The 16,095-nt window shown below is 42.7% G+C and overlaps 1 protein-coding gene across 1 annotated transcript in view; it reads right to left on the bottom strand.

Moving 5' to 3' along the window:
• LOC145405347 (adipokinetic hormone/corazonin-related peptide receptor variant I-like) overlaps nt 1–16,095 on the bottom strand; it is a 126,506-nt gene that overhangs the window by 65,517 nt on the left and 44,894 nt on the right. Inside the window, exon 2 of the mRNA XM_080276757.1 lies at nt 2,613–3,260. Within this exon, the coding sequence (XP_080132883.1) occupies nt 2,613–3,260 (648 nt within the window). The remainder of the gene's footprint in view (nt 1–2,612; nt 3,261–16,095) is intronic.

Raw genomic sequence — 16,095 nt, 5'->3', positions numbered from 1 at the left:
TTGCCAGACGCCTAAATCTCGCATGGAGTGGCCACAAACAAATTGCCTCCATGTCGCCCTGTCCCCCGCCATTTCACTGCCCTCCCCCCAACTCATCCCCCCCACTCTCTCGTATACCTCTCCACTCTATCCCTCCATCTCACCCTCCCTCCTCCGCCCTCTCCCCCCCTCCACCTCACTCACCTACACTCTTCTCTTTAGTCTCTCACTCTCCATCTTCACCACATGGCCAAACCACTTCAATGTATTGCTCCTAACGCCTTCTATCACAACCACATCCACAGTCTAAATCCAAGCTCCCCAAAACGGAAAGCCCAAAACCGGGAGGAGAATTTCGAATCCAGAAATGTAAGTGGATATCAGGCTACTTGAGAGTCCCGCCGCGGAGTGATGTGGAGGCGCTGAAAGGAAAGAAGATTGGAGCTTTATGCGACACACGAAAGGCTGGATGGAATCGTTTTTCCCGGGAATAGGCCACTTGCGGCTTCTGATAAATGGACAAAGTGTAAACTGAAAACATGCAGATTAATTTTTTTCGTGGTATCAGTGCAAACAAACTTAACTCATTCCCCCCTTCGCAAATGCAGGTAAGCGCATGCAAGTACAAAAACACACATAATACACACACACACACACACACACACACACACACACACACACACACACACACACACACACACACACACACACACACACACACACACACACACCTAATGAATACAGGCTACTAGCGTCCTCACTATTATTACGTAAAAAAAAAATCTAATATCTCAGTTCCATGAAGTCTTCAAATGAAAGAGGAAAAAATGACATAGAAATGCCACTTGTTAAGAAGATAAACCGTTTCAGCCCGACTTGGAACCTCTTATAATAATGCCTCAAGAGGATCCAAGTCCTCTCTACACAGCAACAACAATTCCATATATCAGCACTGATCGTCCTTTGTGCAGAGAAAGGTTTGCAAAAAATGTGAAGGAATGAAACTCTGCAAAGGTATTTAGTAGGAAAAAAAAAAGTTAGATTGGACTGCTTTATCAGCCTATGTATTGCCTATTGAGCTCTCTATTTTTTATGTGTCTGTCTGTCTGTGTCTCAGTCTCTGTCACTGTCTCTGTCCCTGTCTCTGTCCCTGTCTGTCTCTCTGTCTGCTTGTCTGTCTGCCTGTCTCTCTCTCTCTCTCTCTCCCTCTCAATCTACTTATCTGTAGCCAGACGTCTTAATCGTGGAGGGGGTGTCTAGAAACTCACTTCCTCCAGGTTGCCTTGCTCTCCGCCCTCAGGCTGCCCTCCCTCCATCACAGACCGGACTCATTTTACTCGTGTTTACCCCTCCATTACGTCGGTCCAACCTGATCCTCTGTCTCCCTTTCCCTCTCTCCCTCCACCTCACTCACATGCACTCTCTTACTCAATCTCTCATTCTCATTTCATACAGCCGAAATGTCTTGAAGTATAGAAGGGTGGGAGCCCCTGTGGTACAGTGGTACAGTGTGCGTCTCGGAGGCTGGTGGACGCGGGTTCGCCTCCCGCCGCATTTGTAAAAACTTTGGCAAGCGTTAACCGACCCACTTACTGCTTTGGCGGACATAAGGGGTGCTGTAGTTGAACCAGTGTCGCTTACTAGTATGCTTGCACCCAGTCGGCTTAAGGCGGGCCGATTACACTTGGTTCACAGACTACACACACATCCAAAGCCACTCCAACATTACAGTCACACTCACAAGCACTTCTCACCCTACATACAGTCTCTACCAGACAGCCTAAGCCACTGGGTAGAGATACATTGGTTGTATCGTCCCTGCTTCGGTAGGGATAGGCCGATCCTGCAGTGGACACTCAAAGGCTGACGATGATGAAGATCATGATAGAAGGGTGCGATTTCAAAGATCTCAGCTATATTTGCCAAGTCTCAATCTTCTCCTAGAATACGACCCACACTAGTCGATGCATTAACCTATGTTTCCCACTATACCAATAAATGAGCAGAGAGAGAGAGAGAGAGAGCCGTATCACCTAATCCATCTTTTTTCCACACTCTTCTTCAAGATCTTCTCCATCGACGCTAAACTGACATACCATCAACTAGCGTAAATATTCAATTGTCCATTTTCCCCACCCAGTCTTAGTACGTCACTTGTTATATTCTTGCTATTTCTACATGATTTTACTCAGCTAAGGATGGACTTCCTGAACTGAAGAGGTTTAATATAGCCTTCATTAACTCGTTCACTACACATGTGATCTCCAGAGCTGAATAAAATCATCTGGAGATGGAAATAATTTAATCTTAGAAATAGGTCATCGAATTGATGGACTTAAAACTATAAAGCAACCACCCTCATCTGTCTTCTTTCTCACATGTTTAGCCCACAGACACTCTCACATTGCTTTTTAGTTAACCTTTCAGTATCCGTTCATACCATTTTTATATATTCACCTATTCAGTTTTTCATTTCCATTTAACGCCTTGACTGCGGTAGTCGGCTATAAAATAATATTTGATCGGCAGGATTTAAGATGAAGTAGGAAGTGCAGCTAGGCCTGCATTTCACACTGACGCCGTGTCAGGATGATATTGTGGCATATTGTACATGATAGATATAACATACTGACCTTGAGCGGGTGGACAATAGCAAAGTATCGGTCCAGACTGATGCACACCAGGACCAGCGATGATAGGTAGAGGCCAAACGCTCGTAGGAACTGGAAGAGTTTACAGGCCAAGTTCCCAGCAAGCCATTGTGTCGTGAGCCGCCATCCGACCTCCAGTGGAAAGTTAATTAGCGTCACCATGAGATCTGCTGCGGCCAAGTGCATGATCATAAGGTTGACGCGGGACTTGCGGTGGCGGTTGCGGCAGAGCGTGATGAACACCGTCAGGTTCCCGGTCGCTGCCACTACAAACATCACGCAGTAGATGATGATGTCCGTCTTGGCATTGTCGTCAAACCCCAGGCTCGGTGGCAGGAGATCTGAGGTGGTGGTTGGGTTGGGTGCAGGCAGTATACTAGCGGGAGGGGTGGTGAGGTTGAAGGCTGATAGTAGGATGCTGTTGTTGTCACTGGGGTAGTCTGGTACTCCATCATACCTGCCACCACCATACTCCTGACTGCCACCACTGCCAGCACAATGTCCTGCCTGGCAGTCAGTGTGGTTTGCTGCTGTTGCTGCTGCTGCCAACACCCACTGTTCCGTTTGTTGCATCCCATCTGCCAGCACACGTTCTGCCATCACGCCTACCCCGCCATCACCAGCGACAATCTGAAAGTTGTAACACATAACGTTGTATTATCTGTTCAAGAAGACACTGACAAAATCGAAGCTGACGTACTTTTGCTAAAATCATGTAACTTTAAAGAATATGAAGAAACAAAAAGTCTAGCCCTCTGAATCCGATGATATATTACTGCCAATCACAAGACAGTAAGCACATGAAAACAAAGTGGGGATTATTTTGTGTTTGTTGTTGGTGAAAATTTTGAAATATGCCTTCACTGCACTCCAGAAACTGACTGTATGACATCCATTTTCACAGGCTGTACTCTCATGACCCCTCTCAATCCTCCAACCAAAGTCCAGCTTTTCCCACCCATTTCATTATCCCTGACGCTCACTCCATTACGTCCCGACACGTTCAGTCACGCAAGGTATGGAGAAATTAGCAACCAATGGATTCAAGCATTAATAAACGAACATTTTCAACGGGTATTCTCTCCCACTCAAACCCCTTCACTCACCAACACTGTAATCCATCCCACCTATTCCTTTGCTCACTATGCAAATTAATGTACCTTCCGTTTAAAGGTTCCGCATATTCTTGCCATTTGGCAATTTATAGACTTCTCGAACTGGAAGGGCTACATTTGGCATTGGCAAACCCCTATAGTACGACAAACCTTTCATTAGTTGAAGAAAACTGCCTGGTGGTAACAAAAATTGATTATTAGTACGTAACCGAAACAAAGAGGTTAAGTGGCACAGAGACAAGCAAGCACAAATCCCTCGAAAAATTAAGATACCGAGAAAAAGAAAGAAAGAAAGGAAGCTATTTCAGTGGGATGCCAACACTTCTTACTGTATTATTAAATTCATACTTTTCTGCTCATCAAGAACCATCATACCTTCAATACTGTACAATAACGTGTTTTTATCACTTATTCTTGCTACCTCCAAATGATTTTATTCAGCTGAGGAGAGTAACTGATTCTGAAAAGTTGAAGATTATATTCAGCAATTCTAGTTCCGAATGTCTTTTATGATTATAATAAAACTAGTGCTTGCCCGCAGAAATTTGCGGGACTAACTAATAGCCTTTCCGTCACAAAATGTTTGCAAATAAGCAACCATTATCTTTGTTACCGTACCGTTATTGAGGCCATAATGACCAATTCTGACCAAAATGTCGAAAAAATGATTTTCACATATTTTCCTGCGTCGAGATTTAGGACAACTTTGCACCATTGCGTCGGGCGTGGTAACCAAAAATTTTTTGTTCTGGTATTTTTCTGACACTCCTTGGACTTACCTGATCTAATGCAAAAAATTTAGGTCGATATCTATTCCCGTTCCCGTGAAAGAAACGGACAGACACACAGACACATCCACAGCATAATTTTGTTATTTAGATAGCCTAGAGTACTGTAAGAATGAAATTTAAAATACGCCACCAGACTGAAGGTAAACCAGGCAATATATGTATTTTTTTACTAAGTTCCAGTCTCCCTCTAGAACACGAATGGCAACAACTGACTATATGCTATGTCATACGAAATTATATGATTGTTAAATACCAAAGGTTAAGTTAACAGAGACAAACATATTTTGGTGAAAGAAGGACTTGGAGAAACAAAAAAGATACAGGATGGTTAGGCTTGTGAGATGGAGGCAGAATTCCAAGGGTTTGAAAAATGTGTGAATGACTGTGTGGCTCATTTCACTGAGTATGATGATAGTTCTCGCATCATCGTACTTTTTCTCCTTCTTTGTTTCATGAGATTCTTTTACCCGATCCATAGATAGGAAGAGAGATCATAACATTGACGATTACGGTGAAGGGGTGAAGGTGGACTTTCCTTGCCTCTGGACCCTGCCTCGCATCATCCTTTGCTGGGAAAAAAGTCAGGATAATTGTGATGATGTTAGATAATAAAGCAAGCAAAACAGGGAAAGTAAATAATCAAAAGATTAAAAATGCCAAATGGGTGGCTCTTACTGTTATCTACATAATCTCTTACAACAGCGCTTTCGTGAGAAGGAAGATAATGTGATTTGTGTGAGGAGATTGAGTCAGAAGATAAAACATATTGAGTGATAAATAGTGTTTGACTGAGGCAAGTGCAAAAGACTTGAGTTAGCCACAAAGTCTATGATCGTTCACGGCATTTAGGATTAACCGGCAAAGTAAGTCCAGCTCTGGCTACACCCTCCAGAGGGAACACACCAAATATTTTCTCCTATGGACTTCTTTTCCTACGTGTCAACAAGTGGGTTGGCGGAGAGTTTGCCCCTCTCCCCGTAAAACAGCTAACTCTAACGACAAGCAAGATCGCATGGAGGCGTTTTGTTTGTGGCCACCCCTAACGGGATTGAGGCGTCCGATTATAGATAAAGATAATCCTATTTTACTCTATGGATCTATTTTTCCTATGGACATTCCCTTCATAAACCTACTTTCTTCATATACCCGCTCCCTATGAAACTACTCCCTCGTCCTGGGGAGACACATATTTCTTACACGAACCTTCTTTTTTCTCTCTCGCTTTCTCTCGTGGACCGGTGTTTAACCAGTGAACCCATTTTCCCACCTGTCCCATTCTTCCAGGAATTTATTCGCCAGTAGACCCATTTTTCCCTCATGAACCGACTCCCACCGTGAACAGATTTTCCTCCGCATGGGGCTTTCCTATTGACCCACGAACCTCTTTCCTCCCCTGTGGAATGGACTAACATATTCCTCTACGGACCATTATTTCCTGTAGTGCTGGGACTTATCTATTAGCAATGGACCTAGTTTCACGCTACAAAAGGGACCTAATTATTTCCCCATGAACTTTCTTCCCACATCGAGAATTTATTTATTTCCCATGGACCTTTTTTCACATGAGATAATTTACCTTTCTCACTGATGGACCTATTTTCTCTTCATGGGCCTATCTCCACTACTTCCCTATTCACCAGGGACAAATATTTCTTTCACCTATCCACCAACCTCTACCAGCAGGAGCAGATGGTTTCTACGTGCGCTCGCACATGCACACACACACACACACACACACACACACACACACACACACACACACACACACGAAGAGAGAGAGAGAGAGAGAGAGAGAGAGAGAGAGAGAGAGAGAGAGAGGGGTGGGAATGGTGGCTGGCCTTTCCTCTTCAAGGGTGTCGATCCAGAATACATTTTTCATCGACGCCAGAGGATATGAAGGCGTGTGGGATTGTATCAGGCAGCAGCAGCTTCGTAGCCACTCTGACGGGGGAAATTCTCAGGTGACTGAGAGTTGCTGCCACACATGCAAGATGAGGTTTGTTAGCTGTGCAATATTTTATTTTTTAGATGTCGGAGCATCAAAAAAATAAATACAGATCTGTCTGTATGTCATTCATTAAAGATGTTCGGACGCTAAGTCCATCATTCCCGAAGGCATTGAATTCTTTAGTGAAGCCTCGCCTGACACAACAAACCATATCACACCACACTATCTCACACAGAATCACACTGCTACACACCACATCACACCTACATCTAGTACTTTGTAACTGTTTCATTTCCATACCGCCATGACACTTGACTGATACAGTTTTACACTTGCAAAGTCATCATTAAGAGACTAATGGGTTGCTCTTATTTAGAGAACATAATTTTACTGGAGCCCTTTGAAGTCAAAGTTCGGATGTCTTTCATGACATCAACCAAGTATCCTTCGGTGAGATCTGGTGCTCAGTATCTCATTCAGTGGAGTACTTTTGAATCTGAAAACAAGAAGACGCTAAGAAAAGCACCAAAACATTCCTCCAGATTATCCAGGTCCTTCATTCCACACTTGTTCCAGGCTGTTAATTACACTTTCCATTTGGAAGCCGCTTGTACCTGGTTAACACAGACAGCCCGCAATGGGTCAGACTCATGGACATCTTTTTTTCCTCCATGTCCCTGATCACCAAGAGGTACAATTAAGGACCTTTGTATAAATCGACATCTGCAGGTGGTGTTACAGGGAAACATTGGAAACTAAAGGATGTTACTGTCGGCTTTAATAATCCTCGCGTAATCGGCAAGCTGTAATCAGACACCATCCTCTTCCTTTCTTTTTCTTCTTATTGTTTTTCTTATTCTTACTCTTATTCTGCTTCACTTAGTGTTTTCCTCCATTTGCCATACCCACCGAGTGAAGCCTCACCAGTGACGCCTGGTATGTGTGTGTGTGTGTGTGTGTGTGTGTGTGTGTGTGTGTGTGTGTGTGTGTGTGTGAAAGTTCTTTTTAAACCGGAAAGTCCTGCCGCCACACACGTGGACAAGTACGCATGCACATGCACGTAAAGTGGGCAACTAGACACACACACACACACACACACACACACACACACACACACACACACACACACACACACGCAATGTCTCTAACTCATTCTGCTCTTTTGAACATTCTTCTTCTCTTGCAGTCTATATGTTTTCCCGTGTGCTCACAACATTTCTGTTTCAGTGACATGATATATATTTTTTTTTAACTCAGACATTTTCCCTCATTCTTTTCACTTCTGTACATTAAAGGGGCGCCTGTCTGCTTTCTTTTTCTTTTTGATCTTGAGTGTGTTTTTTTTATTGATACATAGGTCACGCTTCAGTATGCCTACGATGCCTGTCTTCACAAGGCGTTTCACCCACCCTTCCTCCCCACACACATCGTCTCGCCTTAACTCTCCACATCTTTCTCGGTCCAACTCTCCACCTCTTTCTTGGTCCTCTTGTACTTTTAGCCACCTCACTCTTATACGCTTTCCTGAACAGTATCTCGCTCTCCATTCCTCTTATCGTATCTCCACCTCGTTTTCAACCTCCCTTTCCATCTCCACTCAACAACCTCACTCTCACAAGCTCTCCTATTCAGTTTCATTCCCCATTCTCTCTCTCTCTTAATCTGTTCACTTGCTTATAACTCTTGTTTTCCACTTTCTTTTCATTTCTGTCTAGTTTCCTTCGAAGCTACGTATAACTTAACGAAGGTATATGTTTTTTTTTTCCTTTGTCCATGCTTACACCAGACTATTATATTTGCAGTTGGAAGACGTTCACATAGCAGAGAAAATCGTTTGGAGGTAACACGAATACAGTGAACATTTCCAAAGGTGCAGAACCATCAGACCCGTATTATGAGGCTTCGCTAAAGTCTATGTGAGTGAACCACCTAACGTGCTAGGGAGCGGCTGTGGACAGGTATACGCTCTAAGGGCTCCTTTACATGATCAGCGTTGGATCAAGTTTTGGAAGCAGGACAGCGATGTTGTGAAAGGGTTAATGTAGTGATAGTGCAGACGGCAACACGTATCTGCTACACGATCTCTGCCGAAACACAATATAGTTACTAAACTTGGACACCAGGCTTTGACACTGATCGCGTAAACAAGACCTAAGAAATGATCCTGCGTCAAAAAATACATTTTCACATACCATCTTTACACATCTTCCTTTATAGTATGTGATTTCATTCTGACACATTTGTAATCATTTGTCATTATTTCATGCACGCATTTACGTACAAGCGTACGCACCTGCACACCTGCACAGACATCTGAACATATGAACATACACATGCGTACTCACACTCCCTTTCTCTCTCTCAGTTTGCCTATCTGCCTGCTTTTATATTTCTGACATTCTTTCTAATTTGCTAGTTATCTACAACTGTCTCCCTGTGTTCATCTGTGTATTTGCTTCTATCTTTTTATCTATCTCTTTCTCCCCCACAGGAAAAAGCCTTATAATCAGATTAAATTTTATTATAAGACATCAAAGCCCCCCCCAAAAAAAAAAAAAAAAAATCCACAGAGATATTTTAGACAAGCATCGTCATGAAAAACGTGTACGACAGTCTTGCCGGGAAACAATGAGAACGGTGTGTGTGTGTGTGTGTGTGTGTGTGTGTGTGTGTGTGTGTGTGTGTGTGTGTGTGTGTGTGTGTGTGTGTGCCGTCTTTTGTTATACCTGAAGAGGGTCCAGATCGGGCAAAACTCTAGTAACTTTCCAGTAAACAAATTTGCCCCGATGTAGTTACAATTCTTTCATGTGAACTAATCACTGCAATGTGGATTCAAAACACCTAATAAATTCCTCTCAGCACTGACCTTGACCTATGTGTTGGACTAGCGAAGGACCTGTCAACAAAACACTCCTCCCTGTAAGTCCATTAATATCAGAACTTGTTAAATAAAGCTGGAAATTCTCTCAGGCGCCTACGATTCACACTAAACTGGATGAATTTGTGTGTCGTTAACTAGAATGAAACCCAAGCGACCACTGGACCATGTCAAAGGTGACAGTATCAACACCCTCAGGTTGCTATAGTCACTCAGCTAAAATGAAGAGATAAAACAGAACAAAGTTGTCTGCTGTTAGCCGCATTGTAACACTAAAGCTATCTCGCACAAGAGAGAGATACTGTAATATGGGAAAAGGGAAACTCAGCTTTTTCAGTTTTCTCTATATCTACAATATGCAAGCCATTTTTTTTTCTTTTTTTATGTGGGCCCATTAAAGAAAAAGAACACTAAAATAATGCGACTTAGGATGAGTATTAACTGACTTAAGACGTGCTCTTGTGGTGAAGCTTATTATTACCTGCACTGCGTGACAACCAAGGCATCACACACACTTACAGCTGACCCCATTCTTGTATGTCAACATTTTACTCCTTCAGTACCACGTCTTCTATATTACTGGGTTATTCTAGCTACCTTCAGGGACCTTCACGCTGTGGAACCGATATAAAAGGACAGTTCCTTTGCCCGGTAATGCTGATGTCACTAACTCCATCCCTAGCCCTCTAAAGGAGGATAGTCGTCTGTAGGAGAAAGGCTACTTCTACCTGCAGGAAAAAAATAACCATTCGGGGTAACAATAATAATAATAACGATAATAATAATAACATTAATAATAACAATAATAATAATAATAATAATAATAATAATAATAATAATAATAATAATAATAATGTAACAAGATACTACCTTTACAGACCAACGACGAAAGTATTGCAGCCAGTTTTTAAGTCTCTCTTTGAAACTCACAGAATAGGTAAAATTGTTTTATTAAAATGCCTCCACAAACCCAGACTTGAAAATTCCTAAATATTCAGCTGATGCATCAACTCATGCAACAGCTGACATGTAATATGAACTCAAAATTTCAAGGCTGACCAACTTTAAACATCAAGCATTACGTTACAGACCTGTCGACTTCGCCGCAGGTAAAAACATCAATGAGACACACTCAGAACGCAACGCCCGCACCAACAAATGGCCTAAGGGCTGAACAGTTGACTTTGCCCTATGATCATGACCTCAACAAACTCTGAAAACCTAATTACTTCATCCTTACCTGATCCTTATTGCTTCCACAATCTTTGATCTACATTAGATGATACTGCTTTTTTCTTTGAGCTGACATTTCACCATTTCTAGCGTCCTTGACCTTCCGCTGTTTTGAAAATCGAATCCCTTCATCCTTGCGTCGCCCTGAAGCCTTTTACCGTTTTTGGTCTAAATCAAATTAAAATTTTTGCATTTGACCTTGCCATGTTGTCTTCAAATTTGACCTTTTGGACTAAAAAGCAATAGATCAACCACTTTACTCACCTTCAACCCTTCCTACAAGTCTGGTCTGAATCAGATTAAAAATCATTTTGACGACATTCACTCATATATACACACACATGTCGAAATTTGTCTATGTCCTGTGATCTTGAACTTTGATTCATTGTCCTCAGAATCAAAATCTTTCATTTTCTCTTACTCACAACCATTCCTCCAGTTTTGGTATAAATTTTATCAAAAATGTATACGTTGCCCTTGCTAGGTCAGGCTTCTACCTAGCACTGTGTCCTTGACCTGTAACCTATTGTTCTGAAACACATTAAGTCAGTCCCTTGGCTGACCGTCAACCGTTCTACGAAGACTTCTTAAGATCGGAAAAAATCTTTTGAGATATATTGATCACACACACACACACACACACACACACACACACACACACACACACACACACACACACACACACACACACACACACACACACAGGGTGGGGGCGGGCGCATTTTTAACTTCATTTTTTCTTCCACCAGTTTTTTGCTCAACTTTGGACATCATAAAGGTGAAAGGGTTAATGAAGCCTATTTTTAAATCCCTCCATACGTAAAGCCTCTCAGAAGGGGAATTAAATCTTCTGCACATACAAATCACATGATGAAAAATACCATTGTTCTGAATTGATAAAGAATTCGTAAATATTCTAGGGCGCTTCATTTCTCCCGAAATTTCACAGGCTGTAATTATATTTTCTCTTTAAATTTTCTCTAATTAAATCTTGCCTGCAGACGAAGGAATTCTGTAAAAATCAAATGTTTTCTCGGTTCTTTGTCAGGCTTTTTGACGAGATGAGGAAATGAGGCGCAATTAATCACACCTGCTGACAGACTCGAAGGATGTGTTGTTTTCGGTTGTGTGTGTGTGTGTGTGTGTGTCTCAAGCCAACGTCAAGTGGTACCGATGGTCTGCATAAACTAGTAAAGAGACCTGAAGTTGGACCTTACATACCCAAATAATGAGAGAGAGAATATACAATTTCTTGAACTGCATGTCATTACTTGGCTTGTCAGTCTTTGTAGAATCCATCTGAAGATACAGCTAAATCAAGTGAGTGGATGGTTTAAAAAGAGGTGGCCAAACTGAAAATGTTCGAAAAGGTATCGGTGGGAATATGGAAAAGTGATGGCGAGAATGCTGAGTTTATAGACTATGTAAGAGGATTGGATACCACTTGGGGATAAGGGGTAGGACGAGGCTGCAAAAGACACTCAGGTGGGTTGGGGGAGATTATAGAAGTGATGATCGTACTGTTAACACCGATTGGCTCCTATGACTCACTCTAAGCTGAATTTAAAGTATCTATCTAACTATCTATCTATTTATCTGTCTGTCTGTCTGTCTATTTACTTATTTTTATTTATTTATGGCGTTAACTGGAAAAGAATACTAGACTTCTCTCAATCATGTGATGGATAATGTTATCGGAATTAACATTTTCATCCCTCAATGACTGATGCTGAGCTGAGTAAGGTCACCTAGCGTTAGATAAAAGAGATTATCACCTTTGCCCTAACGATGACGTGGCTAATGATGACTGTATTAACACTGTAAGACCAGTCTTCCCCTAGGTTAAGAAAGCTCCCTAGCACCTCTTCCTAAGCAATTTGGTTTGCTTATAATTCCCTGCTATCCTCTTCTGTTATTCAAGTCATTCACTGCCGTTATACTCAGCATAAATAACATGCAAATTGGTATTAATACAGAAATAAATTGCTAAAGAAGAGGTGTTAGGGAGCCCACTTAACCGACCAGCATACGGACATTAGGCTCCTGTGCTCACTCTCAGCTGAATAAAATCGTCTGTTGATGCCTGGAAGTCAACACAAGTTCTCGCGATCAAGAAAGCGTTAAAACCCACTTGTGTACAGTGCAAAATGGGGGTAGGCTGCATTAATAAAATACAAGGAAACATCAACTTCCTTTATGCAAAAATAAACCATAACCCAGTCACTTTTATTTGGTCCAGATTTTCATCCTTTTGAAACATGTTTTACGTTGTTCAGTGTCAGGAAAAGACATCACTGTGGCTCTACATCCCATCTGTAGCACTTCTTACTGAATAGCATCATATTCTAGTGCTAATCTATTGCTATAACTCAGCATTCAAGATGGAGGGATGGCAAATTTAGGCCAACGTAAAGTGAAGAGAGTATAGTAAAGGACCTCTTCAGCTCACCAGGTATGAGTTCAGTAAATACTTTAGAAGGAAGAAGGCAGTATGTGGATGTGTAATACAGATGTGTAGGTGTATATAAGGCAGGTGTGTGGATGTGTAATACAGGTGTGTGGATATGTACAAGGCAGACGCGTGGGTGTTGCATACAGGCTTGCAAGTACGTGGTGGTACATACAAGCCTGGCGTGTGGGTGTGTAATTTAATGCAAGCTTGCAGGTGAGTAGTGTAGGTGTGTATTAGGCAGGTAAGTGGATGTGTGTAACTAGGCTATATTAGGAAGGACGAAAATAGAAGCTTAGGTCAAGGAAATGGAACAAGAGAGAGAGAGAGAGAGAGAGAGAGAGAGAGAGAGAGAGAGAGAGAGAGAGAGAGAGAGAGAAATTAAAGCCTCGTGGAGAAAATGGGAGAGACTGATGGACGAAAGATTAAACAATATTCATTTTGGCACTAATGCAGTTTCAGAGTACATCTTACTGAGAAAATTTGTAAAACTCCTATAATTTTCTATTTTCTCCTGTTCTCCTACTCACTCTTTATCTTCTTCCTCATCTCACTCTCCTTCCTCCTCCTCCTCCATTTTCCTTCCCACTCCTCTCCTTCGCTTTTCCTTCCCCCTTCTCCCCTTCCTTCACCACCTTCTATTCATCTTCCTCCTCATCACTGTTTTCCTTAGTCTCTCTTGCTCATTTCTCTGGACCTTCTCCCTCATACTGTCCTTTCCGTTGCCGCCCCCAACCTCTACTCCCTACTCCTCTTCCTCCTTATTCTCATCTTCCTTACTTTCTTCCTCCTCCTCCTCCTCGTGCTCTTCCATTCCTTCCTCTCTTCCTTCCTTCTTCTCCTCCTCTTGTTCCTTGATTGCTCCCTCTTTTCTCAGTCCCTCCTCTTCCTCTTTTTTTCTTCTTCCTCTTCTGTTCCTTCCTCTCCTTTCTCCTTCTTCTCCTTCCTCTCGTCTTCTTCCTCTCGTATTGCTTCCTCTCCCTTCTCTCTTATTCCTTCCCTCCTCCTATTCCTCCTCCTTCTCTCTTCCTTTCTCTTTCTCTATCTCCTCGTCTTCCTTCACCTTCTCCACCACTTCCTCCTCCTCCTCCTCTCCTCCTCTCTTCCTCCCTCCTCTCCCTCTCCACCTCCTGCTTCTCCTTCAGTTATTAGACACTGTGAGAACTTAATTGCTCTAACGTGTACACAGGTAGTGTTGGCAGTGTTGACAGAGATATATAGTGTTGGCGTTGGCAGAGTTAGTGTTGGTATTGTTGGCAGTATTGGCAGTGCTGGTATTGTTGGAAGGGATTTATAGTGTTGGTAGTGCCGCCAGTGTTGGTACTGTTGGCACTCGTAAGCGGTGTTGGCAGTGTTGGCAAGGTTCGTAGCATTAGCAATGCTGGTAGTGTTGGCAGTTTTGGAGAGGCTTCGTAGCACTGGTAGTGTTGACAAGGGCTTATAGTGTTCGTTGGTTTGGTAGCATTTGTAGTGTTGGTAGGGCTGGCAGTGATGGAAGTGCTGAAAAGATGTACAGGGATGATAGTGTCAGCAGTGACGGCAGTGGTGAAAGGGTTGGCTGGGTCTCGTAATATTCGTAGTTCTTTTTAGTGTTTCAGGTGTTGGTAACAATGGTAGAGTAACACCGGACTATCTGGCCGTGCAGACCCATTAACCGCAAGCAAAAATCGTCACTGAGGGGCCATACAGGGCAGTGAACCGATATTTCCTTGCAATGTACAACTCTTCGCAAACAGCGAGGGGGGGGGGGTTGGAGGGAAGGAGTTTGGAGGTATTGTTCCTGGATGGATGCCTCATTTGCGTCTCTTCACCACGTTAATAGGGACACCATAACAGGCTCCACATCACCTTGTTATTTGGCTTAATGATTACCAACCAGCGTTGTAAATGGTCTCTTGGGTTGCAAGAAACAATTATGCTTGTCACTCAGTGTAGAGCCGCCTTAGGAAAAAATAGTCAACACTGCATCAAGTGAGTGGATGATAGTAGGCTTGGCTGTGGATCTAAAGTGTACTCATGGGTTCGTAGAGTTTGTAGCGTTGATAGTGTTGGCAGTTTCGGGAGGGGTTGGTAATGTTGGTAGTACTTGTACGTAGTGTTGGTGTTGGTAGGGGTTCTGGTAGTGTTTGTAGAGTAGCTAGTGTTGTTAGTGTTGGTCGGGGATGGGTAATGATGGTAATGTCTGTGGAGTTGGTAGTGTTGTCTAATGTTTGTAAAAGTGGTAGTGTTCGTAGTGTTAGCAGCGGGGACGAGGGTTTGTAGTATTGACAATGGCTTGTACAGTAGTGTTTGCAAGGATTTTTAGTGTTAATAGTTTTGGTAGTCTTGATAGGCATTGGCAGGGTTAGCAGAGTTGGTAGTGCTGTCGGGGATTGGTAACTTTGATAGACGTTCAGAGAGTTGGTAATGTGGCAATGTGGAGAGTAATGATAATGATGGTAATGTTGGTAGCGCTGGTGGCATTTGTGGTGTTGTCAGGGACTGGTAATACTGGTGGCCGTGACAGTGTTTGTAGTACTGGTAGGGTTGGTAGAGTTATACTCCTGCTATGTGGAATATATGAATCTTGCTTGAGCTTGACCAAGACACACTAGAACTCCGTATGCCTGCCCTTACTGCCCATGAACTGAAATATATAAAATCGACATTGCTGCCTTGTCTGAGACTCACCTTTCAGGAGAGGGCAACCTAACAGATACAGAAGATTATATTATAATTCTGGAGGGGGTACCCAGACAATGTACGAAGAAACCATGGTATTGGATTTGCAGTCCAAAGCAGCCTACCACAGAAGATACAAGAATCACTTGTGGGTATATCAGAGAGGCTGATGTCCTCGTGCATACCACTCTCTATAGGCCAATAGACAACACTCATCAGTGCCTATACCCCAACGCTTGGCTCTGGGGACACTGTCAAAGGTTCCTTTTATGCCTCTCTGCATGCTACCATTGGCTGAGTACCACATAATGAGAAACTCATCCTGCATAGAGATTCTAATGCCAGAGCAGAAAAAGATAATTACCTTTGGCAAGGCATTATAGGTTGCCA

Source organism: Coenobita brevimanus, chromosome 66 (assembly GCF_032717465.1).
Source record: "Coenobita brevimanus isolate Jiangsu-jjx chromosome 66, ASM3271746v2, whole genome shotgun sequence".
Lineage (NCBI taxonomy): Eukaryota > Metazoa > Arthropoda > Malacostraca > Decapoda > Coenobitidae > Coenobita > Coenobita brevimanus.
This window is presented reverse-complemented; position numbering and strand designations above follow the sequence as displayed.